Source organism: Pelodiscus sinensis, chromosome 4 (assembly GCF_052426305.1).
Source record: "Pelodiscus sinensis isolate ZL-2025 chromosome 4, ASM5242630v1, whole genome shotgun sequence".
Classification (NCBI taxonomy): domain Eukaryota; kingdom Metazoa; phylum Chordata; order Testudines; family Trionychidae; genus Pelodiscus; species Pelodiscus sinensis.
The window spans coordinates 1,279,339-1,305,430 of NC_143055.1; the positions used below are offsets into that span (position 1 = coordinate 1,279,339).

The window sequence follows — 26,092 nt, forward strand, 5'->3', positions numbered from 1 at the left end:
GGACCGGGGGGCGCCGTGGGGCTCGGGGCCGGGCTCTGGAGAGGGACCGGGGGGCGCCGTGGGGCTCGGGGCCGGGCTCTGGGGAGGGACCGGGGGGCGCCGTGGGGCTCGGGGCCGGGCTCTGGGGAGGGACCGGGGGGCGCCGTGGGGCTCGGGGCCGGGCTCTGGGGAGGGACCGGGGGGGCTCTGTGGGGCTCGGGGCTGGGCTCTGGAGAGGGACCGGGGGGCGCCGTGGGGCTCGGGGCCGGGCTCTGGGGAGGGACCGGGGGGCGCCGTGGGGCTCGGGGCCGGGCTCTGGGGAGGGACCGGGGGGCGCCGTGGGGCTCGGGGCCGGGCTCTGGGGAGGGACCGGGGGGCGCCGTGGGGCTCGGGGCCGGGCTCTGGGGAGGGACCGGGGGGCGCCGTGGGGCTCGGGGCCGGGCTCTGGGGAGGGACCGGGGGGGGCGCCGTGGGGCTCGGGGCCGGGCTCTGGAGAGGGACCGGGGGGCGCCGTGGGGCTCGGGGCCGGGCTCTGGAGAGGGACCGGGGGGCGCCGTGGGGCCTGAGCCGAAGGTCTCTGCAGGAGACGCGGATCCGGGCCACGGAGAAGGACCCCCGGAGGAAGGTGCAGAGCATGGCGGTGACGAACCGCTATGGGGCGGAGGAGGTGACGCACACGCTGCTGGCGGAGAGCCGGGCCGACCTGCAGCGCTGGATGGAGGCCTTCTGGCAGCACTTCTATGACCTGAGTGAGCCTGGGGGTCTCTGTGGGGTCGTTCTGCGCCCCACGGCAGAAGGACGTGGGCGCACTGGGGAGGGCCCAGCGGAGGGCAATGAAGATGCTGAGGGGCTGGAGCACACGACCTACGAGGGGGCTGAGGGGCTGGGGCTTGTTCCGTCTGCAGAAGGGAAGAGCGAGGGGGGATTGGGGAGCAGCCGGCAGCTCCCTGCAGGGGGGTCCCCAAGAGGCTGGCGAGAGGCTGTTCTCGGGGGGGGGGCAGAACGAGGAGCCATGGGCTCAGGTTGCCGTGGGGGAGGTCTAGGCTGGACATTAGGAAAACCGATTTCCCTAGGCGGGGGGAAGCGCTGGGCTGGGTTCCCTGGGGAGGGGGAGTCTCCACCCCTGGCTGGGCTGTTAGCTGGGGCTGGTCTTGCCTCCGACGGGGAGGTGGAGTCTATGACAGAGCTGGGGGTCGGGCAGCCGTTGGAGTGGGGCCTGACCCCAGGAGCCAGCAGGAGCAGGGCCAGGCTGGCAGTGGGATCGGGCCGGGGCGACAGGTGCCAAGGGAGCCGTGGGCTGCGGGGACCCCAGACGTGGGAGCTCCACCTCTGATCCTCAGCCCAAGGGCACGGCCCCAGGGTGTCCGGGGGGGGGGCCCTGGCGTCAGAGCCCCCAGCTGCCACGGGGCAGGGTGCTCCCGTCCTTCCTGCCGGGCGGCTGCCCAGTGACCCGGCCCCTCTCGCAGGCCAGTGGAGGCAGTGCTGTGAGGAGCTCATGAGGCTGGAGGTGCCTTCGCCGCGCAAGCCCCCGGCCCTGCTGGCCAAGCAGGGCTCCCTCTACCACGAGACGGGTAAGGCGGGCTGGGAGGGGTCCCGGGCGTGGGGCAAGGGGACCAGCGCTGGGGGCAGGGCGTCTCAGCCGGGGCTGGCACGTGTTCTGCTCTGTCTTGCTGCCTGTCTGCAGGGCCCTTGCCCGCTCTCTAACTCAGCCGCCACGGGGGCGCCCCCTGCTCCCTCACTGCCTGACTCTGCCCCCGTGCGCGTGTCTGTAACCGCTCCCCTTTCTCTCCCCTCCTGGCACTGCCTCCCCGCCCCCCTTCTGTCTGCTCTGCCCTGCTGCCCCGGGACAGCCCTGCCTGGCCCTGTGGTGCCGCCCGCGGCCTGCGAGGGGCTCCTGCTGCAGGATAACGCGGTCTCCGCCGAGATTCGGGCGCTCCTCTCCTCCTATTACAGCGACAGGTGACGTGGGGGCATGTGCAGACCCTGGCAGGCTGGGCCTCCAGAAACACGGGACCAAGCCCCATGCCTGTTGCCCCCAGGAGCCCTCGGCGCAGTGACCAGCCAAAGCCAACTCTAGGGGGCAGGGCGCTTGGCTGTGGGGGGCTCCTGGCTACTCCAGCCCGGCCTCTCCCAGCAGGGGGCGCTGTGGGGGAGGGGCATTGGCTCAGCAGGGAGCTCTGGGCTGCCCCAGCCCCTCCCGGCAGGCGGCAGTAGGGGGGAGGGAGCTGGCGGGGCAGGGAGCTCTGGGCTGGCCCAGCCCCTCCCGGCAGGGGGCAGTAGGGGGGAGGGGCTGGCGGGGCAGGGAGCTCTGGGCTGCCCCAGCCCCTCCCAGCAGGGGGCAGTAGGGGGGAGGGGCTGGCGGGGCAGGGAGCTCTGGGCTGCCCCAGCCCCTCCCGGCAGGGGGCAGTAGGGGGGAGGGAGCTGGCGGGGCAGGGAGCTCTGGGCTGCCCCAGCCCCTCCCGGCAGGGGGCAGTAAGGGGGGAGGGGGCTGGCGGGGCAGGGAGCTCTGGGCTGCCCCAGCCCCTCCCGGCAGGGGGCAGTAGGGGGGAGGGGGCTGGCGGGGCAGGGAGCTCTGGGCTGCCCCAGCCCCTCCCGGCAGGGGGCAGTAGGGGGGAGGGGGCTGGCGGGGCAGGGAGCTCTGGGCTGCCCCAGCCCCTCCCGGCAGGGGGCAGTAGGGGGGAGGGGGCTGGCGGGGCAGGGAGCTCTGGGCTGCCCCAGCCCCTCCCGGCAGGGGGCAGTAGGGGGGAGGGGGCTGGCGGGGCAGGGAGCTCTGGGCTGCCCCAGCCCCTCCCGGCAGGGGGCAGTAGGGGGGAGGGGGCTGGCGGGGCAGGGAGCTCTGGGCTGCCCCAGCCCCTCCCGGCAGGGGGCAGTAGGGGGGAGGGGGCTGGCGGGGCAGGGAGCTCTGGGCTGGCCCAGCCCCTCCCGGCAGGGGGCAGTAGGGGGGAGGGAGCTGGCGGGGCAGGGAGCTCTGGGGCGGGGCAGGTGGGAGCGGGGGGCTCTGGCAGACATCCTGACCCCCCCCTTGGCCTGTAGCTATTGAGCCAATGGACGACATCGGGGCTGTGACGGACATCCTGGCGCGGAGGGTGACGGCGCTGGAGCTGCGGCCGGGCCTGGACGGCCCCTCCTGGGTGTCTCTCTTCGAGGGGCCGTTGCTCAGCGTGTCCACCTCGACCAGCGCCAGCTCCTGCCCCCCCCGCCCCCGCACGCTCTCCCTGGACGCCAGGCTCAGCCTGCTGAAGGGGCGCACGGGGAAGGGCCAGGCCGCCGCCCTGCACCCGCCCGCCGGCCCCCCACGCTCCAGCTCCTCCAGCAGCGGCAGCCCCACTCCGCCGGAGTCCGAGCGCCAGGGCCGCCCCCCTGGCCGCAAGCTGGGCGGCAGCCTGCAGTCCCAGGTGTGAGCAGCAGGGGGCCCCCCCCCCCCCCCCGAGGACTGGACATGGGGGGCAGAGGCTCCCGGCAGCGGCCCCGTGGACGCTGGGCTCAGGGTGAGTTCTCGGAGCACATGCGACCTGCCTGGCCCGGGCACCCCGCTCATGCAGAGCCCTGGCCCCAATGGCCACTGGCGGGGGGGCCGTGGAGCCGAGGGGAGCTGCCCCCACCCCGGGGCCGCCTGGCTGCAGAGCAGAGGCTGACCCCAGCGGGGGGGGGGGGGGGGGGGGGGGGGGCAACGCGGGCCCCAGGCCTCCCTTATTCCAGCTCTAACGGCTGCTCCATGCTCCCCCCACCTGCCCTCGGCTTCCCCGCAGCGGGGCCAGGCCCCTCCCCACCGGGGCTGTGGGGGGGAGGCGGCCTCATGAATATGCATTAAAATGAATTTAACGTTTCCAGTCTCCTCCGTGGATGGGGGGAGTGGGCAGGGCTGGGCCTGCGGGGGGGGGGGGGGGGGGGGTTGGTCAGTGGTTTCCCCACAGCCTGTGCCCCGGGGGAGGGACACGGCTCAGCCCCCCGCCCCGTTCAGCACCTGCAGCCACCAGCCAGAGCTCCAGGCTGACCCTCCCTGCCCCAGGGCATGCAGCCAGGCCCAGTCCAGCCCCCCTGCCCCTGCCCAAGGGGGGGCGGTTTTCCAGGCCCAGACCAGCCCCCTGGCTTGGCCGGTGTGGAGAGGGGTGGGGGGAGCCAGGCCTGTGCCCGGGGGGGGGGGTGTGGGGGGGTGGCTGAGCCGTGTCCCCAGCAGGAGTTGCTGGGCCCTGCCAGGATGATGGCTGCTCCTCCCCCAGGCCTTGCTGTGGGGCAGGGTTGGGGGCCCAGGCGCCTGGGCAGGGCGCGGCAGAGCAGCCAGACCCACGGCCATTTCCCACAGCTCCTTTATTGGCCCACAGGCCAGGCCTGGGTGGGGCGGGGAGGGGGCTCACCCAGCGGGCCCCCCCGAGTGTAGGGGGGAGGGCTGGGTCCGAGGGCAGCCCTGGGGGTGCAGACGCTGAGCCCACACTTGCCCTGTGGGGTGAGCGGCACCGGCTGGGGGGCAGCCCCTGCTGTCTACGCAGTGTTGGGGGAGGGGCCCTCGGCAGCCTCCCAGGTCTCCAGCGCTGCCTCCGGAGCAAACCGGCCTGGGCCCCCTGCAGAAACACACCAGGTCGGCTTCCAGGGGCCACAGCTGGGGCTCGGCCCCACGGACTCCCCCAGTGGGGCTACGCGCTGGGCTGCCCCTCCCCCACAGACCCCCTCCCTGTGGGGCTGTGCGCTGGGCTGCCCCTCCCCCACAGACCCCCTCCCTGTGGGGCTGTGCGCCGGACCCCCCTCCCCCACGGACCCCCTCCCTGTGGGGCTACGCGCTGGGCTGCCCCTCCCCCACAGACCCCCTCCCTGTGGGGCTGTGCGCTGGGCTGCCCCTCCCCCACAGACCCCCTCCCTGTGGGGCTGTGCGCCGGACCCCCCTCCCCCACGGACCCCCTCCCTGTGGGGCTACGCGCTGGGCTGCCCCTCCCCCACAGACCCCCTCAGTGTGGGGCTGTGAGCCAGGTCCCCTTTTCCCCCACGGACCCCCTTCTTGTGGGGCTGCAAGGTGGGGCCCCCTCCCCCACGGCCCTCCCCACTGTGGAGCTACATGCTGGGCCACCCCTCCCCCACAGACCCTCCCTCCCTCACGGACCCCCCCCACGGGGCTATGCTCCAGGCCCCCCTCCCCCCAGACCTCCTTCCCTGGGGCTGCCAGGCCCCCCCTCCCCCACAGTCCCCCTCTCTGAGAGGCTGGGAGCCAGGCCCCCCCCACTCCCGGGGGATCCGGATGTGCAGGGTGGCAGAGCGGGGGAAGGGCTTCCGGCGCTGCAGTACCTGCGGCAGGATCCCACGTTGCTTGCAGCTGGGGCTTGGTGCAGCTTTTCGGGGTGCCCTGCAGGACGAGAGGGGCACTGTGCAGTGGGCAGGGCAGAGCACGCCCATGGGCAAGATGCCAGCCCCCCCCCACCGGAGCTGAGGTGCCCGCTGGAGGGGAAAGGCCCCATGACCCAGCCCTGAACGCGCCTCTCCCGGTATCAAAGCTACTTGGTGCCCGAAATGCCTCCCCCGCCGTGTCACAAGCCAGGGGGCGCGTCTCAGGAGCCCCTTCGGCGGGGCTTACGGGCCAGCTCGCCACAGCGTGTTCCCGCTAAGGTGCCGACTGCGCATCGCCTGGTGCTTAGGCTGGGGCTAGACTGGCAAGGTTTTCCGACACTGGCCGCTTGAATTTCCGCGAGAACACGGACGATCTCATGTACGAAATCGGTGCTTCTTGCGGAAATGCGATGCTGCTCCCGTTCGGGCAAAAGCCCTTTTGCGCACACGGGCCAGAGGAGACAGCTCAGATTTGTTTTGCACAAAAAAGCCCCGATGGCAAAAATGGCGATTGGGGCTTTCTTGCGCAAAACCACGTCTAGATTGGCACGGACGCTTTTCTGCAAAAAGTGGTTTTGTGGAAAAGCGTCCGTGCCAATCTAGACGCTCTTTTCCACAAATGCTTTTAACGGAAACACTTTTCCGTTAAAAGCATTTCCGGAAAATCATGCCAGTGTAGACATAGCCTTAGAGTCAGTGCTTGGCTCCGTTACCTTCTCTCCCGGGCCGTGGACGGCCTCCTGCGCTGCCGTGCCGTTGTGTGCCGACGCCGGGCTGAGCTCCAGGGCGAGGGGGGCCCCGCGGCCGGCCTCCTGCGCTGCCGTGCCGTTGTGTGCCGATGCCAGGCTGAGCTCCGGGGCGAGGGGGGCCCCGCGGCCAGCCTCCTGCGCTGCCGTGCCATTGTGTGCCGACGCCGGGCTGAGCTCCGGGGCGAGGGGAGCCCCGCGGCCGGCCTCCTGCGCTGCCGTGCCGTTGTGTGCCGATGCCAGGCTGAGCTCCGGGGCGAGGGGGGGTCCGAGTGGTGGCTCCAGCAGGGCCTCTCCACCTGCAGGGCGAGGGGTAAGGGCTGAGGGCTGGCCACCATTGAGCTGCTGGGGCAGCGGGAGGCTTACGCCAGCCGGGGGGCAGCCAGGCTGGCTCAGGCTGCCCGGTAGCACTGCATGGTCCCCTCCCCTGCGCCCGGCAGCTGCCTGCCCCACACACCCACCTGCCGCAGGGTCCTCGCCAGGCCTGGGGGCTGCAGCCATGGAGGGGCCGGCGTGCCAGGCCCATGGGGATCCGGTACCTGTGCTGGAGAGCACTGGGCAGCTTTGGGCAGGCTCCCCACAGGCCAGCGATGTGGATGTGGGGTCAGAGAAGGGCCCAGTTGGCTCAGCTGGGATGCTGCCGTGTGGCCATGCACTGGGCCCCAGCTGGAGTGCTATGGGGACATCCTCTTCCACGGGCAGAAATGGAGCTAGTGGGCAGCTCGGGGACACAGCCCCATGAGGACTGCTGGGGGTCAGTGCTGCTGGGGAAGGGGGGGTGGCAGGGGGCAGCGAGAGGAGAGGAGGAGAACCAGCTCTGAGAGGGCTGACAGCAGGTGGGGGGCTGGGAGAGGGTGGAGGGCTGGGAAAGGGAGGAGAGCTGGCAGGGAATGGAGGGGGGCTGGCAGGGGGTGGAGACTCGGCTCTGGGGGGCCCGGCAGGGGTGGAGACTCAGCTCTGGGGGGGCCAACAGGGGGTGGAGACACGGCGCTGGGGGGTGGAGACGCGGCGCTGGGGGGGCTGGCAGGGGGTGGAGACTCGGCTCTGGGGGGGCTGGCAGGGGGTGGAGACTCAGCTCTGGGGGGGCTGGCAGGGGGTGGAGACTCGGCGCTGGGGGGTGGAGACTCAGCTCTTGGGGGGCTGGCAGGGGGTGGAGACTCGGCGCTGGGGGGTGGAGACTCAGCTCTGGGGGGGCTGGCAGGGGGTGGAGACTCGGCGCTGGGGGGTGGAGACTCGGCTCTGGGGGGGCTGGCAGGGGGTGGAGACTCAGCTCTGGGGGGGCCGGCAGGGGGTGGAGACGCGGCGCTGGGGGGGCCGGCAGGGGGTGGAGACGCGGCGCTGGGGGGGCCGGCAGGGGGTGGAGTGCTGGGTTCAGCCAGGCTGATGGGAGGCAAGGTCATGGTTCCACTTGGGTTGATATGGGGCAGATCTTTGACCCTGGGCTGAATTGCTGGGGGTAGGGTCCCTGTCCCGGGGGGACTGGCGGGGGGCCCTGTCCTGGGGGGGCTGGCGGGGGGCGGGCCTGTGGGTCTGAATGGACTGTGAGGAGGGGCCGCCCCAGTGGGGCTGGGGCTGGCAGGGGGCTCCGGCCGGCGGAAGATGTAGGCGGACTCCGTCAGGCTGCGCTGGTAGCGCAGGCAGGGCCTGCGGGGTGCCCCTGTGGGGGAACCAGAGGAGATTGTCAGCAGCTGCTGCCCCTGCCCCCACCCCGCCTGCCAGGCAGCCAGCTCTGGGGGCACATGGGGGCTCCTTTTCCTGACAGCATCAGCAGCCTAGTCGGGGGCCCCCAGCAGAGCAGTCTTTTGGGGCAGGAAGTGAAGCAGGGTGCAATTCGCTCTGTTCACACCCTTGTGTTGCATGCGACTGCTCCTGTCCTCTAGTTACCCCGCACGCGTGCCTCAGTTTCCCTGGGCATGGCACCAGGCTGGGGCTGGGAATTCTAGGTGCCATAGAATCCTAGGACTGGAAGGGACCTCGCGAGGTTGTCGGGCCCGGTCCCCTGCGGCACAGCAGGGCCCGGCCCTGGCTAGACCAGGGCTACTCCACTTTGGAAGCCCCGGGGGCCAGTGAGCCAGTTACATGCAGGTATCTGCAAACAGCTTCTTTGACGCTGACGCTCATGAATACAAGGCACTTCCCACAATGCCCTGGCGCTCCCGGCACCGCCTGCCCGGGGACTAGAAACGCCGACACCCTGCGCCCATCTGTTCCCGCCAGCCCGTCCGCTTGTGTCTTTCAGTGCTCGCCCCGCCGGGGAGACGCCTCGCCGCTGTGGAGCGTGTTCCCGGTGGAGGCCACGTTCAAAGGATCCCACCCGTGCGTTGAGCCCCACGTAAGCCCGAACCGCCCCGCGGGCCGCAAACAAATGGGCCACAGGCTGCATGTTGAGTATCCCTGGTCTAGATCATCCCTGGCAGGCGTCTGTCCATCCCGCTCTTACATAGCTCCAGGGACGGGGATTCCGCAAACCCCCAGGCAATTGATTCCAGTGTTTCACCACCCTGACAGGCAGGAAGTTTTTCCTAATGTCCAACCTCAAGCTCCCCTGCTGCAGTCTAAGCCCCTCGCTTCTCGTCCTGTCCTCAGAGACCAAGGGGAACAAGTTTTCTCCCTCCTCTTTCGGACACTCTTTTAGGTACTTGAAAACCCCTCTCATGTCCCTTCGGTCTTCTCTTTTCAAAAGTAAACAAGCCCAATTCTTTCAGCCTCCCCTCAGAGCTCATGTTCTCTCGACCTTTCATCATTCTTGTTGCTCTTCTCTGGACCCTCTCCAATTTCTCCACATCCTTCCTGAAATGCGGAGCCCAGAACTAGACACAAGACTCCAGCTGAGGCCCAACCAGCGCAGGGCAGAGCGGAAGGATGACTCCTCGTGTCTTGCTCACCACACTCCTGCTCCTGCAGCCCAGAATCACGTTGGCTTTTTTTGCAAGTGTGTTGCCCTGTTGGCTCAAATTTAGCTTGTGGGCCACTCTGACCCCTAGATCCCTTCCTGCCGTGCTCCTTCCTAGACGGTCGCTTCCCATTGTGTGTGTGAAACGGATTGTTGCTTCCTAAGTGGAGCCCTTTGCCATTGTCCTTATTAAATGTCGTCCTGTTTCCCTCAGCCCATTTCTCCAATTTGTCCAGATCCTTTTGAATTCTGACCCATCATCCAAAGCACATAGAATCCTAGGGTCAGCAGAGACCTCAGGGGCCATCGAGTCCAGCCCCCTGCCCAAAGCAGGACCAACCCAACTCAATCAACCCAGCCAGGGCTTTGTCCTGCAGGGACTTAACACCCCTAGGGCTGGAGATTCCAACCCCACCCCAGGGAACCCAGCCCAGGGCTTCCCCACCCGCCTCGGGAAATCATTTTTCCTAACCTCCAACCTAGACCTCCCCCACGGCAACTTGAGCCCATGGCTCCTTGTTCTGCATCCGCCCCACTGAGAACAGCATCTCTGGAACCCCCCTAAAGGGAGTTGCAGGCTGCTCCCCAATTGCCCCTCGCTCTTCTCTTCTGCAGACTGAACAAACCCAAATCCCTCAGCCTCTCCTCATAGGTCACGTGCTCCAGCCCCCGCCACGTTTTCCTGGCCCTCCGCTGGACCCTCTCCAATGCGTCCACATCCTCTCTGTATTGGGGGGCCCAGAACTGGACACAATACTCCAGATGTGGCCTTCCCAGTGCCCAATAAAGGGGAATAATCCCTTCTCTGGATCTGCTGGCAATGCTCCTCCTAATGCCCCTAATATGCCATTCACCTTCTTGGCTACAAGGGCGCCTGTTGACTCATCTCCAGCTTCTCATCCACTGTAACCCCCAGGGCCTTTTCTGCAGAACTGCTGCTTAGCCAGTCAGTCCCCAGCCTGTACCAATGCTTGGGATTCCTCCGTCCCAAGGGCAGGACTCTGCACTTGTCCTTGTTGAATCTCATCAGGTTTCTTGTGGCCCAACCCTCCAATTTGTGTAAGTCACTCTGGTCCCTCCCCCGCCCTCCAGCGTATCCACCTCCCCCCCTAGCTCAGTGTCATCTGCCAGCTTGCTGAGGGTGCAATCCATCCCCTCAGCCAGGTCATTAATGAAGATGTTGAACAAAACCGGCCCCAGAATCAATCCTGGGGCGCTCCACTTGCAACCCCTCCCGCTCGGCATCATCTCAAACTTAATAATCGTCCTCTCTCTGCATCATCTACACGGTTGATGAAGAGACTGCCCAGAGCCGGTCCCAGCAGACCCCTGCGGAGCCCCACTTGTCTGCCCTCCCAGCAGGACTGGGAACCGTTAATAACGACTCCCCGAGCACGGTTCTCCAGCCGGTTAGGCACCCGCCTTACACAGCCCCATCTAGGCTGATAAGGTCGTGCCAGACGGTATCAATGGCCTCACTAAAGTCCAGGTGTCCCACGCCCACGGCTTCTCCCTTAGCCACAGGCCTTGTCACCCTCGCAGAGAGAGCGATCCGATTGCTCTGACATGATTTGTTCTTTACACATCCAGGCTGGCTGTTCCCTGCCACCTTCCAGGTGTGTGCAGATGGATTCCTTAATTACCTGCTGCATTCTCTTCCCTGGCGCAGCGTTAAGCTGACTGGGCTGGAGTTCCCTGGGTTGTTCTTATTTCCTGTTTGTAGGTGGGCGCTAGATTTGCCCTTTTCCAGCCTCCTGGAATCTCTCCCCACTTCCGCGACTTTTCAGAGACGACGCGAAAGGCTCAGCTGCCCCCTTTCGGCTCCCTGCGTGTTCTAGGTGCATGTTCTAGGTGTTCTAGGTGCATGTTCTAGGTGCATTCGTCAGCCCTGGGGACTTGCAGGCCTCTCACTTTTCTAGGGGATCCCGGGTGTGACTCAGTGGGGGAGGCTGCCCCAACCCAGCACTGGCACACTGGCCCAAGCTCCCGTAAGCTGAGCCTAGAGGGCTGTGACCAGGTGCCCCCTTTTGCCCAGGAAGGGGACACAGGAGGGGGCGGGGCTAGGGCCAGTTGCTGGGTGAGTGAGCGAGTCTGGGCTGGCAAGGGGGGCACGGCCCTGGCTCTGGGCCCCTCCCCCCAGGCTGGGCGGCACTGGCTGCCCCTGGGCCCACGCTGGGGACCAATGACCTGCTGCGCTCCCTGCCGGCTGGGCGCCCCTCTGGCTGGGGGGGAACAGGGCCCGGGGGCTCCCTCCCCTCGGGGACGCCAGGGGCTGCAGGCACTCACCTGGCCTGATGCCGAGGGGCGACGGGGGTGACTGGGCACCCGAACTGGAGCCGGAGCCGGAGCCGGAGCGTTCCCGCTGCCTGAAGAACTCCCGAGGATTCTGGGAGCGTTGGGAGACCAGCAAGGCCACCTCCTGCAACCCAGAGAGATGCAGGGGCAGCGGGGGGCAGGTACCGGGGCCTGGATCCCGGCCTGAGAGGGGAGCGTGCTAGCATTGGCCTGGCCCGGCAGGAGGGTCCTGGCTGGGGGGCAGGGGGCTAGGCTGGGCCTGGTGCAGCAGGAGGATCCTGGCTGGGGGGGCAGGGGGCTAGGCCAGGCCTGGTGCAGCAGGAGGGTCCTGGCTGGGGGGGGAGGGGGCTAGGCTGGGCCTGGTGCAGCAGGAGGATCCTGGCTGGGGGGGCAGAGGGCTAGGCCAGGCCTGGTGCAGCAGGAGGGTCCTGGCTGGGGGGGCAGGGGGCTAGGCTGGACCTGGTGCAGCAGGAGGGTCCTGGCTGGGGGGGCAGGGGGCTAGGCTGGGCCTGGTGCAGCAGGAGGGTCCTGGCTGGGGGGGCAGGGGGCTAGGCTGGACCTGGTGCAGCAGGAGCGTCCTGGCTGGGGGGGGAGGGGGCTAGGCCCGGCTTGGGCCAGCAGGAGGGTCCTGGCTGGGGGGACAGGGGGCTAGGCTGGACCTGGTGCAGCAGGAGGGTCCTGGCTGGGTGGGGAGGGGGCTAGGCCCGGCTTGGGCCAGCAGGAGGGTCCTGGCTGGGGGGGCAGGGGGCTAGGCCCGGCTTGGGCCTGGTGCAGCAGGAGGGTCCTGGCTGGGGGGGCAGGGGGCTAGGCTGGGCCTGGTGCAGCAGGAGGGTCCTGGCTGGGGGGGTAGGGGGCTAGGCTGGGCCTGGTGCAGCAGGAGGGTCCTGGCTGGGGGGGGGCAGGGGGCTAGGCCCGGCTTAGGCCTGGTGCAGCAGGAGGGTCCTGGCTGGGGGGGGAGGTGGCTAGGCTGGGCCTGGTGCAGCAGGAGGGTCCTGGCTGGGGGGGGAGGGGGCTAGGCCGGGCCTGGTGCAGCAGGAGGGTCCTGGCTGGGGGGGGAGGGGGCTAGGCCGGGCCTGGTGCAGCAGGAGGGTCCTGGCTGGGGGGGGAGGGGGCTAGGCTGGGCCTGGTGCAGCAGGAGGGTCCTGGCTGGGGGGGCAGGGGGCTAGGCTGGGCCTGGCTGGGGAAAGGGGCTCGGGGCAGGAGGGAGGTCACGGTGGGCCGCACTGGGAGGGGGTGGGGCAGGAGGTGTCCACGCCCTGGCCCAGTGGGTTGCTCTCACCGCTGCCTTCTCGATGGACTCGCTGCGCCGGAACCGGTCCCGCATGGCCTCCTCGTGGTCGCGCTGCTGCTGCTCCTGGGACGGGGTGGAGCAGAACCCCCCTGAGACCTGGGGAACCCGGCTGTGGGCACAGCTCCTCTCCCCCAGCTCCTGGCCTGCTGCCTGCCTGGGGCCAGATCTGCCCACCCTGCCGGCTCCCGGCCCTGCTGTGAGCTCTGCCCCCCCAGACTCAGCCTGGGCCCCCAGGACTCACCCTGCCCCCCCCGCTCTGCCCCCCCAGACTCAGCCTGGGCCCCCAGGACTCACCCTGCCCCCCCCCCCCCGCTCTGCCCCTCCCGGACTCAGCCTGGGCTCCCCGCTCTACCCCCCCAGACTCAGCCTGGGCCCCCCGGACTCAGCCTGGGCCCCCCGGACTCAGCCTGGGCCCCCCGCTCTGTCCCCCCAGAATCAGCCTGGGCCCCCCAGACTCAGCCTGGGCCCCCTGCTCTGTCCCCCTGGACTCAGCCTGGGCCCCCCACTCTGCCCCTCTGGAATCAGCCTAGGCCTCCTGGACTCACCCTGGCCCCCCCCATTCTGCCACCCCCGGACTCAGCCTGGGCCCCCCGCTCTGCCCCCCCGGACTCAGCCTGGGCCCCCCGGACTCACCCTGCCCCCCCCCCCGAACTGTCCCCCTGGACTCAGCCTGGGCCCCCCCCCGCTCTGCCCCCCTGGACTCACCCTGGCCCCCCCCATTCTGCCACCCCCGGACTCAGCCTGGGCCCCCCGCTCTGCCCCCCCGGACTCAGCCTGGGCCGCCGAGGCTGGCTGCCGGCTCCCTGGCGCAGGGCAGGGCGGACACTGTTCCACTCACCCATCGGGCCTTCTCTTTCCTCCGCTCCTCCGCCTCCAGCCGCGCCTGCTCCTTCCTGCAGAGCGCCAGAGAGCCCCGTCAGCCCTGCAGCCAGGCCGGCGGGTGGGCCGGAGGCGCTGGGCAGCCCGGGGGGCAGGCGGGGGACTCACCTCTGCTCCTCGATCAGCCGCTCTTTCTCCTGGCACCTGCGCTCTCGCTCAGCCGCCTCTCTCTTCTCCTCCTCCATGCGCTGGCGCTCCCAGCGGGTGCGCTCCTCCCGCGCCCGCCGGCGCTCCTCCTCTTTCCGCTGCTGCTCCTCCCTCTGGGCACAGCACAGGGGGTGGCTGGGACCCCCAAACAGCCGCAGCCCAGGGGTGCCGGTCCCACCAGCAGCCGGAGCAAGGTGGGAAGGTCAGCGCCCCCCCCCCCGCCGCCGTCTGGGCACTGCCTCTCCCTCTGCCTTTCCTCCCGGCCCTGCTCCCAAGGCCGAGGGGCCCCAGGCGCCCCCCAAGGGCAGCGCTGCAGGCATGCACCAGGGGCAGCACCTGCAGCAGTGTCAGGGGGCAAGGCGCCAGCAGAGCCCTTGGGGAACCCAGCGCCCCCGGGGGAAGAAGGATCGGAGCTCCCAAGCCCACAGGGATCAGGCCGAGGCTGGAAACCCAGGAGAGCAGCAAGCACAGGTGGGACAGTTCAAATGCCTCATTCACCCAGCATCCCGCCCCTCCTGACTCAGCCTCCCCTGGCTGCTCCCAGGGGCGCTGGGGGGCAGGGCATGAGCAGCAGGGAGCTCCCGACTGCTGCAGCTCCAGCCTGTCCCAGCAGGGGGCGCTGTGGGGCGGGGCATGAGCAGCAGGGAGCTCCCGACTGCTGCAACTCCAGCCTGTCCCAGCAGGGGGCGCTGTGGGGCAGGGCATTAGCAGCAGGGAGCTCCCGACTGCTGCAGTTCCAGCCTGTCCCAGCAGGGAGTGCTGTGGGGCGGGGCATTAGCAGCCAGGGCGCTGTGGGGCGGGGCATTAGCAGCCAGGGCGCTGTGGGGCGGGGCATTAGGAGCTGGGGGCGCTGTGGGGCGGGGCATTAGCAGCCAGGGCGCTGTGGGGCGGGGCATTAGGAGCTGGGGGCGCTGTGGGGCGGGGCATTAGGAGCTGGGGGCGCTGTGGGGCGGGGCATTAGCAGCCAGGGCACTGTGGGGCGGGGCATTAGGAGCTGGGGGCGCTGTGGGGCGGGGCATTAGCAGCCAGGGCGCTGTGGGGCGGGGCATTAGGAGCTGGGGGCGCTGTGGGGCGGGTCCCGCTGCAGAGGTGTGGGCAGGGCCCCCGTGCAGGGTGTCTCTCACCTCGGCCTGTGCCCAGAAGCAGTCCCGTCTGGTCCTGCGGATCTCCAGGGCAGGGTTCGTTTTCCTGTAGTTGGTGCCCTGTGGGTAGATGCAGAGACGGGAGCCAGGAGCTCCGAGCCCCTCTCCCCGGCTCCGTGAGGGGAAAGGGCCCCAGCGGGGCAGCACATGCCAGCCCAGCCCAGCTGCAGGGAGCGAGCGCCAACGCAGCCCAGGGGAACGGCGCCAGCAGCCTCCCCGCCCCCCACAGTCCGTGTCCCCCCCACTCACCACCAGTTCCTCAGAGCCGCCGGCTGGCGCTCGCCCAGAGACAGCGCCCCCTGCTGGCGAGAGCTGGGACAGCACACGGTGGAGCCCCTCCTGCGTCACCTCATCAGGGCGGTGGGCGCTCAGCACCAGGCTAGCCTCCTGCATGGGGGGCAGGGCGAGGTCAGCCTCACCTCCAACTCCCCCTGGGCCACGGGGAGACCCCCCAGGGGACCCCAGCTGCCCTTCCCACCCAAGCCTGGGGCTCTCCCAGCACAGACCCTGTGCGCCCGCTCCATGCCCGGCTCGGCCCGTGGCCCCTGCCCCCAGCACAGTGGGAATTTGCAGATCCCAGCCCAGGGGACCCCGGCTCGGTTCCAGGGTATTTATAGCTGCCTGTGGCGGGACCGAGAGCTGGGAACAGCGCCGACAGCCCTGGGGAAGGAGGGGCGCACCCCGCCCTGAGCTAAGGCTCCAGCCCTGGGAACAGGGGCGACACAAACAACAGACGGGTGGGGGGGAGGGCACCCCGCCCCCTCCCTCTCTGGGGCAAGCCAGCAAGAGCCCCCAGCTCGGGGCCAGGGAGCCTGGCTGGGGCCTGCAGGGAGCGCAGGCCAGGAATGTGCTGACCAAAGTGGCCAAAGGCCAGGCCTGCCCGGGGCAGGGTCCCAGGCTCTTGGAGGGCCGGGGAGCACCACATGGAGCCAGAGCCAGAGCCAGAGCCAGAGCGGGGGCGGGGAGGGAGCGCGGGTAGCCCAGGGCTCTCCCCCAGCCACAGCCCTGCCCTCCGCAGCGCCCCCTGCTGGGAGAGGACGGGAACTCTCCCAGCCAGCCCCGCCCCCAGCCGCCTGCAATGCCCAGAGCTCCGGGTGGGAACTCACCTTGAAGAAGGCCTTGATGGCAGGCAGATGCCCCGCACAGGCCTGTCTGTGGGACTCGGGCACCTTCTCCCCCACCTGGGCACCAAGCAGACACCCGCTCAGCTGGGCAGCCAGTGCCACAGCAGGGCCCCAGGCCAGGCCAGCTCACTCCATCCCCTGCTGGGCTGGCTGCCGGGCTCCCCCCACAGGCCCCAGCTCCCCTCCTCTCCGTGGACTCAGAATTTCACTGGGCTGGGCAGCCGTGGCACTCCCCTGCAGGGCCTTGTCCCCCTCCCCCTCAGCTCTCCAAGCCCATTCGCCCTGCCCCCCTTGGGTCCCCGGTGGTCACTTGGCCCTTAGCCCCCAGCTGGCTGCCGCTCTCCAGAAACGACCCCCCACCCACCTGCACCCCTTGCTGCCGGCACCCCTCCCTCCTGCCCTCTGCCACCCCTGCCCATGCCCCACGCAGTGCCCCCCAGCCCCAACCAGTGGGAGCGAGAAGCGGTCATGGGGGCTGGGCCCTGCCAGCGAGTGAGTCAGTGGGTGGCCCCACAGCACTTGGCAAGGAGCCTGGGACAGGGCTCACCTGCCCCCTGTGACCCCCAGCCATGGGACCCTGACCCCCAACCAGCCCCAGCCACGGAGCCCAGACTGCTAGCCAGCCCCAGCCCCGGGACCCTGACCCCCAACCAGCCCCAGCCACGGAGCCCAGACTGCTAGCCAGCCCCAGCCCCGGGACCCTGACCCCCAACCAGCCCCAGCCACAGAGCCCAGACTGCTAGCCAGCCCCAGCCATGGGACCCTGACCCCCAACCAGCCCCAGCCACGGAGCCCAGACTGCTAGCCAGCCCCAGCCATGGGACCCTGACCCCCAACCAGCCCCAGCCACGGAGCCCAGACTGCTAGCCAGCCCCAGCCATGGGACCCTGACCCCCAACCAGCCCCAGCCACGGAGCCCAGACTGCTAGCCAGCCCCAGCCATGGGACCCTGACCCCCAACCAGCCCCCGTCACGGAGCCCAGACTGCTAGCCAGCCCCAGCCATGGGACCCTGACCCCCAACCAGCCCCAGCCACGGAGCCCAGACTGCTAGCCAGCCCCAGCCCCGGGACCCTGACCCCCAACCAGCCCCAGCCACGGAGCCCAGACTGCTAGCCAGCCCCAGCCATGGGACCCTGACCCCCAACCAGCCCCAGCCACGGAGCCCAGACTGCTAGCCAGCCCCAGCCATGGGACCCTGACCCCCAACCAGCCCCAGCCACGGAGCCCAGACTGCTAGCCAGCCCCAGCCATGGGACCCTGACCCAGACCCCCGTCTCTAGCCATGGAACCCAGCCCCCCAGCCAGCCACAGCCATGGGACCCAGCCCCCTGGCCCCAGCCACAGAACCCAGCCCCCCAGCCCCAGCCATGGAACCCAGACCCCCAGCCAGCCACAGCCATGGGACCCTGACCCAGACCCCCGTCTCTAGCCATGGGACCCAGACCCCCAGCCAGCCACAGCCACGGGACCCTGACCCATAGCCCCAGCCATGGGAAGCCATGGGACCCAGACCCCCCAGGACCTCCAAGCAAAACCCCAGAAAAATGCGAGTGGGTGCCTCCCTGCTGCACTAGGGGCGCTATAACCACCCCAGGAAGTCTGACCCCCTCCCGCCTCCCCTCCCCCGCACGCTCACCCAGTTGATGAGGATGATGCGGGGCTGCCCGGAGCTGGGGTCCTGGGTGCGGCACAGGCCGTACATGACGCTGCTGCTGCAGAACTTCTCGGCCAGCTCGTCTGCCCCGCCGGCTGCAACAAGGGGGGTCAGCAGGCCCCAGTGCTCTGGGAGGCCCTGCCGCAGACCCCCCCATGCCCTGCCCCACTTCCTGGGGATCAGGCAGGCCCCAATACGGGGCAGGGACAGTGGCAAGGGGGCTCTCCCCTGGCAGGTAGGGCAGACCCAGTGCGGCGCTGGGGGGCAGAGGCAGGGGGCGAGGGGGCTCTCCCCCGGCAGGCAGGGCAGACCCAGTGTGGCGCTGGGGGGCAGAGGCAGGGGGCGAGGGGGCTCTCCCCCGGCAGGTAGGGCAGACCCAGTGCGGCGCTGGGGGGCAGAGGCAGGGGGCGAGGGGGCTCTCCCCCGGCAGGCAGGGCAGACCCAGTGCGGTGCTGGGGGGTATAGGCAGGGGGGCTCTCCCCCGGCAGGCAGGCAGGGCAGGGCAGGCCCAGTGCGGCCCTGGGGGGCAGGGTCAGGGGGCGAGGGGGCTCTCCCCCGGCAAGCAGGGCAGACCCAGTGGGGCACTGGGGGGCAGGGGCAGGGGGCGGGGGGGCTCTCCCCTGGCAGGCAGGGCAGGCCCAGCGCGGCACTGGGGGGCAGGGGGCGGGGGGGGCTCTCCCCCGGCAAGCAGGGCAGACCCAGTGGGGCACTGGGGGGCAGGGGGCGGGGGACGGGGGGCTCTCCCCCGGCAGGCAGGGCAGGCCCAGTGGGGCACTGGGGGGCAGGGCTGGCCCAGTGGGGCGCTGGGGGGCAGGGCTGGCCCAGTGGGGCACTGGGGGGCAAGGGGCGGGGGGGGCTCTCCCCCAGCAGGCAGGGCTGGCCCAGTGGGGCGCTGGGGGGCAGGGCTAAGGTGCCCTGCATTGCAGGGGACTCTCCGGCGTTGGGTGCAGCCCAGGGGGGGGGGCGCTAGCAGGTCCCACCCAGGCGCTCTCCGTGGGACGCCAGCCCAGGGCCGTGGGGCCAGCGCCCGGCGGCTCTTACCTCCTGAGTCCAGGAGCTTCAGCTCGTTGCACCTCCCATAGGCAAAGACGGCCCTGGGGGCGGAAGGGAAGGTCAGAGCCGAGGGGGGATCGTGGGGACAACCCGCTCCAGCCCCCTCCCTCCAGCCCCCCCCCCCCGCAGCTCCAGCTCCCCCCCCCCCCCCGTCCCAGCCCCACACCTCACCCCCTGGCTCCACAGCTCCAGCTGCCCTGTCCCGCTCGGCCCTCCCCTCCCCCGGCCTCTTCCCTTCTCCCCAGCCCTGACCCCCCATGTCTTTACCTGCCCTCCTCCATCAGCCCCTCTCCTCTGGGCCCCTCCCCGCCTCAGCTGGCTCCTTCCTGGCTCAGCAACAGCATCCGCTCCAGGACAACGGGGCGACAGGATCTGGCACCATGTGGGTAGGACCATGGCAACAGCCCCCCCCACAATGGTCCCCTGCCCGACTCAGCGCCAAGGGGTGCATGTGGCCCCCAGACAGCCCCGGGGCCAGTACTGCCACATCGACTCTCCCCATCTCCCTGCCCACTACCCACAGCGCCAGCCCCCCCACAGCGCTCCCCGCTGGGATTGGCCAGGGCTGGGCCAGCTGGGAGCACCCCCCAGAGCCAGCGCCCTCCCCCCACAGCGCCCCCTGCTGGGCGAGGCAGCACTGAGATACCTGGCAGCGCCCCCCACAGCCTGCGCTCTGCCCTGCCCCCACAGCGCCCCCTGCTGGGCGAGGCAGCACTGAGATACCTGGCAGCGCCCCCCACAGCCTGCACCCTGCCCTGCCCCCCCACAGCGCCCCCTGCTGGGCGAGGCAGCACTGAGATACCTGGCAGCGCCCCCCACAGCCTGCGCCCTGCCCTGCCCCCCACAGCGCCCCCTGCTGGGCGAGGCAGCGCTAAGATACCTGGCAGCGCCCCCCACAGCCTGCACCCTGCCCTGCCCCCCCACAGCGCCCCCTGCTGGGCGAGGCAGCACTGAGATACCTGGCAGCGCCCCCCACAGCCTGCGCCCTGCCCTGCCCCCCACAGCGCCCCCTGCTGGGCGAGGCAGCGCTAAGATACCTGGCAGCGCCCCCCACAGCCTGCGCCCTGCCCTGCCCCCCACAGCGCCCCCTGCTGGGCGAGGCAGCGCTAAGATACCTGGCAGCGCCCCCCACAGCCTGCGCCCTGCCCTGCCCCCCACAGCGCCCCCTGCTGGGCGAGGCAGCACTGAGATACATGGCAGCGCCCCCCACAGCCTGCGCCCTGCCCTGCCCCCCCATAGCGCCCCCTGCTGGGCAAGGCAGCATTGGAATGCCTGGAAGCGCCCCCCACAGCCTGCGCCTTGCCCTGCCCCCCACAGTGCCCCCTTCTGGGCGAGGCAGCGCTAAGATACCTGGCAGCGTCCCCCACAGCACCCCCCTGCTGGGCGAGGCAGCGCTAAGATACCTGGCAGCGCCCCCCACAGCCTGCGCCCTGCCCTGCCCCCCCCAGCGCCCCCTGCTGGGCGAGGCAGCGTTGGGATACCTGGGAGCGCCCCCCCCACAGCGCCCCCTGCTGGGCGAGGCAGCGCTAAGATACCAGGGAGCACCCCCCAAAGCCTGCGCCCTACCCTGCACCCCACAGCGCCCCCTGCTGGGCGAGGCAGGGCTGGGATACCTGGGAGCGCCCCCCACAGCCCGTGCCCTGCCCCCCACAGTGCCCCCTGCTGGGTGAGGCAGGGCTGGGATACCTGGGAGCACCCCCCACAGCGCCCCCTGCTGGGCGAGGCAGGGCTGGAGCAAGCCCGCGCTCCCCACACTGTTCTCTGGCCCCGTTCCTTGCGACGCTCCCATCGCAAGACAGGACAGATTCCATGAATTTGCTCAGCTTCCGGTGTGGCGCGCTGGAGGGGGACGGGCGCAGGGGATTCAGAGGCCCCGCGTGGGGGAGGAACACACACAGAAGCTGCCCTAAAGGCCAGCCCCCCAGGCTCACTGCGCCTGCAGCATGCACCGGGGGGCCAGGATTACCAGGACCCTGCTGCCCAGAGCACAGCCCCCCACGCCAGGCTGCTCGTTACCCCCTGCCCTCTCTGCGAGGTCTCAGCCCCCCCCGGCCTCATCTAGGCCAGGCAGACGGGCACATGAGCAGCCCCAGCCGGCGGGGCGGGCGGGCGGGCGTCTGGGCTGGGCCGGTGGACCAGGGAGAAGCTGGCTTGGCCCCTGGCCAGGTGAATCCTGCTCTCCAGGGAGGCCGGCGCCCCAGGCCGGCCTCAACCCAGCTCCCTTGTCTCCAGATACTCGCACACGTGAGGACGCGCTCCGGGAACACGCGTGTGGCTCTGCGTGCTCCCTTGAGCACAGGCAGGCCTGGCGCAGGCGGGCGCGGACACGGGCGCTGCCCGGCGAGTGAGCACGCCCTGGTGCCAGCGAGCCCCGCGCTGGCGGCGTCCCGGCAAACAGGCCTGAGCAGGCGGGGGGGGAACTCTGCCAGCCCGCCTGGGGGCCAGGCCCCTCCCTCCTGGCCGCTGCGTTCCCGCCTGGCGCGCGCCCAGCGTCCCCACAGCCTGACGCCAGGGCTCCGGGCGCCCAAGCCACAGAGCCGCGTGTGGTTTCTGCCTCAGCTAACCAGCCACTCACCCGCGGGAGGGGCAGCCCCATGCACCGACCCTGCAGAGGGGACAAGGGATGTGCAGGAAAAGCAGGGAGGCCTGGTGCCAGCAGTTCCCTTGGCAAGGCACCTTTCTACCCCCCTCCCCCACGGCGCCCTCCAGCCCTGCCCAGCCCCTGGCCAGCTCGGCCAAACCAGCAGGAACACGGCCGGGGGCGGCACACAACCTCAGCGGGGCCCTGGCTGCTGGGCGGCACTGGGTCTGCCGGGGGCTCTCCGCGTCGCTTGGCATCAGATGGAGCCTTTGGGGTGGAGCTGGAGGGGCACCCCAGGGCACCCCACAGACATAGCTCCACCCGGTGGCACCGCTCTGCCCCTTGGGATCCTGCTGGGCCAGGCCAGGAGTAGGGGGAGCCCCCCAGCCAGGGCTCCTGCCCCCCCAGCGCCCCCTTCTGGGAGGTCGCAGAATTGTTGCCCTAGGAAATCTGTTCCCCGGAGCCACTCCCTGGACAGCAGAGCTCAGCCGCCAGCTCCTGTCCCGCCGGTGCCGTGAACTCCTCAGCTTGGAAAACAAGTCCAAAATCCATGGTCGTTTCCTGAGGTGCCCCCGCCTTCCCTCCCCCGCGCCCTGCCCCCAGGAACCCGGCCACGGCGCCAGCACAGCCGCAACCGGGGGAAGGGAATCCGGGCTCCTGCCATCCCAGAGACTGGGGGGGATGACTCTCCTGGGGGGGGAGGGAGTTGGGGGGGGGACAGCAGTCCAGCCTAGCAGCACCCTGTGAGAGGCACAGGTTAAAGCAGGATTGTTTCAGGCAGTGGAGACAACTGCCAGTTACCCCGGGCACCCTGCAGTGAGGCAGCAAGGACTGAGGGGCAGGACTCCCGGGGCCTACTCCCAGCTGTGTGGGGAGGGGCAGGACTCCCGGGTCCTACTCCCAGCTGTGTGGGGAGGGGCAGGACTCCCGGGGCCTACTCCCAGCTGTGTGGGGAGGGGCAGGACTCCCGGGGCCTACTCCCAGCTGTGTGGGGAGGGGCAGGACTCCCGGGGCCTACTCCCAGCTGTGTGGGGAGGGGCAGGACTCCCGGGGCCTACTCCCAGCTGTGTGGGGAGGGGCAGGGGACCGAGGAGCAGGACTCCCGGGTTCTGGCTCTGTCACTAACATGCTGTGTGACCATGGACAAGCCACTCTCTTCCTCTGCGCCTCGGTTTCCCCTGCTCCTGTCAGGTGGGAACAGAACGCAGGCCACTGGCTCTGTGACGCCCTGGAGAACCCGACCCCACAGCAGCTCATGGCAAGCCCCTGGCTTTGCCTTGGTTCCCTGGTCTCTCGACCCCACCAGCAGGGCGGAGGGCAGACAGCAAGTGAGCCCTGAGCTTCCCCGAGCCAGAGGGCTCCAGGAAAAGTTCTGTCTCAAAAACCTCTTCACACACCTGCCCCATTGTGCCTCCACGGCCCAGCCCCCCTACCCCACAGCCCAGCCTCCCTACCCCCATAGCCCCCAACCACAGCACAGCTCCCCAGCCCCACACTTCTCTGCCACTGCCCAGCCCTGCCCCCCACGGCCCAGCCCCCCTACCCCACGGCCCAGCCCCCCTACCCCCATAGCCCCCAACCACAGCACGGCTCCCCAGCCCCACACTTCTCTGCCACTGCCCAGCCCTGCCCCCCACTGCACAGCCCCCCTACCCCACGGCCCAGCCCCCCTACCCCCATAGCCCCCAAGCACGGCACAGCTCCCCAGCCCCACACTTCTCTGCCACTGCCCAGCCCTGCCCCCCACGGCCCAGCCCCCCTACCCCACGGCCCAGCCCCCCTACCCCCATAGCCCCCAAGCACGGCACAGCTCCCCAGCCCCACACTTCTCTGCCACTGCCCAGCCCTGCCCCCCACTGCACAGCCCCCCTACCCCACGGCCCAGCCCCCCTACCCCCATAGCCCCCAAGCACGGCACAGCTCCCCAGCCCCACACTTCTCTGCCACTGCCCAGCCCTGCCCCCCACTGCACAGCCCCTCTACCCCACGGCCCAGCCCCCCTACCCCATAGCCCCCAACCACAGCACGGCTCCCCAGCCCCACACTTCTCTGCCACTGCCCAGCCCTGCCCCCCACTGCACAGCCCCCCTACCCCACAGCCCCCCTACCCCATAGCCCCCAACCACAACACGGCTCCCCAGCCCCACACTTCTCTGCCACTGCCCAGCCCCACACCCCACTGCCCAGCCCCCCTACCCCATAGCCCCCAACCACAGCACGGCTCCCCAGCCCCACACTTCTCTGCCACTGCCCAGCCCTGCCCCCCACTGCCCAGCCCCCCTACCCCATAGCCCCCAACCACGGCACAGCTCCCCAGCCCCACACTTCTCTGCCCAGCCCCGCACCCCACAGCCCCGCGCACCAGTCGGTGGCGCGGCGGCGGCTCACGACATCCTCCTTGGCGGCCAGCAGCGCCAGGCTGCGCGGGTCCAGGCTCAGGCGGCTCATGGCTGCGCCCCGCGCCCGCCGCGCCGGGGAGTCGCTGGCTCCGGAGCCCCGCGCCGGCCTGCCGGGAAGGGAGGGGCCGGGAGGGGCGCGGCCGGGCCGGCGCAAGGGGAGGGGCCCGCGGGGGCAGCGGCACCCCGGCCCCTGTTCTCTGGGCGGGAGTAGCGAGCAGGGCTGGCGGCTCTGCCCGGGCTCCGTCCGTAATGCCGCAGGGTGAAGCCCCCCCCGTGCCTCAGTTTCCCCGTCTGCCCAGTGGGGCTTGTGATCCCGGCGGGGCTGGGGCAGGGTAGCGGGGACACTGCGACCAGCCCCGCCACCTCGCTGGCTGCTCCTCCGCGGCACGGCCCGTGGGCGTCGGGCGAGTCCCAGCGCGGCCAGGGCCTGTGGCCCCCGGGGGGGCAGAGCCGGAGCAGCGCGCCTGGCACGTGGTCCCGAGCCCCCCGGAGCGGCAGGCTGGGCGCTGCCCCCCTCCCGGCCCCGGGCCCCCGCAGGCGGTTCCAGCGGCTCCTCCCATCTTCGGAGCCCAGCAAGCAGGGGGGCGGCGCTGCCCCCCGCTCGGCTCCGCCCTGGCTGGGCTCCGCTGGCAGAGCCGCCTGCGCCCTTATTTGGGCAAGGAAACCGCTGGCCCGGCAGCTGGAAAAACGCAGGGGCAGCCCCCCCCCCCCCCCCCCGCGCACAGCTGGGATGGGGCCCCCCCGGCATGGGGTGGTGGTGGCTGGGTCTGGCTCCTGCCCCCACCAGGCCAGGGGCCTGCTGCATCTGAACTGAGCCTGACCCAGGCTCCCCACTTCTCCCACGCTGGTCGGGGCAGCCTGGCACCCCAGCCCTGGAGCAGACCCCCAGGCCCACGTGTCCCCCAGCCTGCCCAGACCCCCAGGCCCAGGTGGCTCCGTATCCCCCAGCCTGCCCAGACCCCCAGGCTCATGTGAATCCGTATCCCCCAGCCTGGCCCAGACCCCCAGGCCCAGGTGGCTCCGTATCCCCCAGCCTGCCCAGACCCCCAGGCTCATGTGGCTCCGTATCCCCCAGCCTGCCCGACCCCCAGGCTCATGTGGCTCCGTATCCCCCAGCCTGCCCGACCCCCAGGCTCATGTGGCTCCGTATCCCCCAGCCTGCCCGACCCCCAGGCTCATGTGGCTCCGTATCCCCCAGCCTGCCCAGACCCCCAGGCTCATGTGGCTCCGTATCCCCCAGCCTGGCCCAGACCCCCAGGCTCATGTGGCTCCGTATCCCCCAGCCTGCCCGACCCCCAGGCTCATGTGGCTCCGTATCCCCCAGCCTGCCCAGACCCCCAGGCTCATGTGGCTCCGTATCCCCCAGCCTGCCCAGACCCCCAGGCTCATGTGGCTCCGTATCCCCCAGCCTGGCCCAGACCCCCAGGCTCATGTGGCTCCGTATCCCCCAGCCTGGCCCAGACCCCCAGGCTCATGTGAATCCGTATCCCCCAGCCTGGCCCAGACCCCCAGGCTCATGTGGCTCCGTATCTTCCAGCCTGGCCCAGACCCCCGGGCTCATCTGGCTCCGTATCCACTAGGCCCATGTGGCTCCGTATCCCCCAGCCTGGCCCAGACCCCCAGGCCCATGTGGCTCCGTATCCCCCAGACCCCCGGGCCCATGTGGCTCCGTATCCCCCAGGCCCCCGGGCCCAGGTGGCTCCGTATCCCCCAGCCTGCCCAGACCCCCAGGCTCATCTGGCTCCATATCCCCGAGGCCCATGTGGCTCCGTATCCCCCAGCGTGGCCCAGACCCCCGGGCTCATCTGGCTCCATATCCCCCAGACCCACATGGCTCTGTATCCCCCAGCATGGCCCAGACCCCCAGGCCCATGTGGCTCCGTATCCACCAGGCCCCTCTGGCTCTGTATCCCCCAGACCCCCAGGCCCCCCAGACCCCTGTGGCTCCATATCCCCCAGACCCCAGGCCTATGTGGCCCTATGGTCTGGCTCCCGCCGGGGCGGAGACCCCATGGAGGCTGGCACACTGAAGGGTGCCTGGCCCTGCCAGGAGGGCAGGGGCCGGACTTGATGCCTCACAAGGTCCCATCTGTGAGTCTGTGGTTCCTGGGAGTTGTGGGGTGCTGCAGGACGGGCCTGAGACTCTGCATGCCTGGGCAGCGGGGAGATGGCTGATCCCCGTCTCCTGAGGGGGACGTGGGGAGCGGGAGGGAGACTGGAGGGGTCAGCAAAGCCCGGCCAATGGCCCAGCTGCCAGTGAACGATTCCCCCCAGAGCTGGATCCTGTCCCAGCTGAGGGCAGCCAGGTGGCTCCAGGGGCTGCCCCACAACTGCGGGGGCTGGCTGGAGGCTGCGCCTGCCGGGCTGGCACGTGGAGGGGCCTGTGCTAGGGACGGTGCCGAGTCCTGGCTGACGCTCTGGCGCAGAGAGAGGCCTGAACTTCGCCAGGTCCCAGCGGAGTGACCCTGCGCCATTCAGTCTCGGGGGGCGGGGAGTGATTCCTACTGTCTTGTGCTGCCGTGATGTAATACCGTCTGCGTGCCTCAGTTTCCCTGGGTGCTGCACTCCAGTGGGAGTTTTGGGAGTGACTCTCA

General features: G+C 70.5%; 2 protein-coding genes across 10 annotated transcripts in view; one reads left to right on the forward strand and one right to left on the reverse strand.

Moving 5' to 3' along the window:
- The window catches only part of RTKN (rhotekin), a 32,955-nt gene extending 29,150 nt beyond the window's left edge, over positions 1-3,805 (forward strand). For 5 of the 7 annotated variants that reach the window (XM_075916702.2, XM_075916701.2, XM_075916704.2 and 2 more), the window contains 3 exons: positions 563-728; positions 1,446-1,550; positions 3,013-3,805. In XM_075916702.2, coding sequence (XP_075772817.2) covers positions 563-728; positions 1,446-1,550; positions 3,013-3,380 — 639 coding nt within the window. In that variant the 3' untranslated portion in view covers positions 3,381-3,805. Of the gene's footprint in view, positions 1-562; positions 729-1,445; positions 1,551-1,829; positions 1,943-3,012 lie in introns of those variants that run through there. The other 2 variants (XM_075916706.2, XM_075916707.2) reach the window with 2 other exon arrangements.
- A 463-nt stretch (positions 3,806-4,268) lies between these two features.
- Positions 4,269-24,024, reverse strand: LOC142824955 (drebrin-like). 3 transcript variants are annotated; one of them, XM_075916697.2, is made up of 14 exons: positions 23,462-24,023; positions 18,507-18,559; positions 17,448-17,560; positions 15,792-15,866; positions 14,935-15,072; positions 14,668-14,745; positions 13,505-13,656; positions 13,356-13,410; positions 12,506-12,580; positions 11,218-11,350; positions 6,500-7,695; positions 6,006-6,337; positions 5,254-5,311; positions 4,269-4,538 (listed from the first exon to the last, which is right to left on the reverse strand). In XM_075916697.2, exons 1-11 carry the CDS (start codon positions 23,545-23,547, stop codon positions 6,794-6,796), a joined length of 1,860 nt encoding a protein of 619 aa, XP_075772812.2. In that variant the 5' UTR covers positions 23,548-24,023; the 3' UTR covers positions 4,269-4,538; positions 5,254-5,311; positions 6,006-6,337; positions 6,500-6,793. The 3 variants fall into 3 exon arrangements, with proteins under 3 accessions (XP_075772812.2, XP_075772814.2, XP_075772815.2); XM_075916699.2 differs by lacking the exon at positions 23,462-24,023 and adding an exon at positions 18,786-22,535; XM_075916700.2 differs by lacking the exon at positions 15,792-15,866 and having other exon boundaries at positions 23,462-24,024.
- Between the last annotated feature and the right edge of the window lie 2,068 nt (positions 24,025-26,092).

What these genes read in the sequence shown, in the direction of transcription:
- LOC142824955 (XM_075916697.2), bottom strand. Translation starts at nt 23,547, where the DNA reads ATGAGCCGCCTGAGCCTGGACCCGCGCAGCCTGGCGCTGCTGGCCGCC. An exon ending in GAAGCTCCTGGACTCAGGAG is followed by an intron (nt 17,561 to 18,506) that starts GTAAGAGCCGCC and finishes CCCTTGTTGCAG; the next exon opens with CCGGCGGGGCAGACGAGCTG. An exon ending in GCATCATCCTCATCAACTGG is followed by an intron (nt 15,867 to 17,447) that starts GTGAGCGTGCGG and finishes CTTGGTGCCCAG; the next exon opens with GTGGGGGAGAAGGTGCCCGA.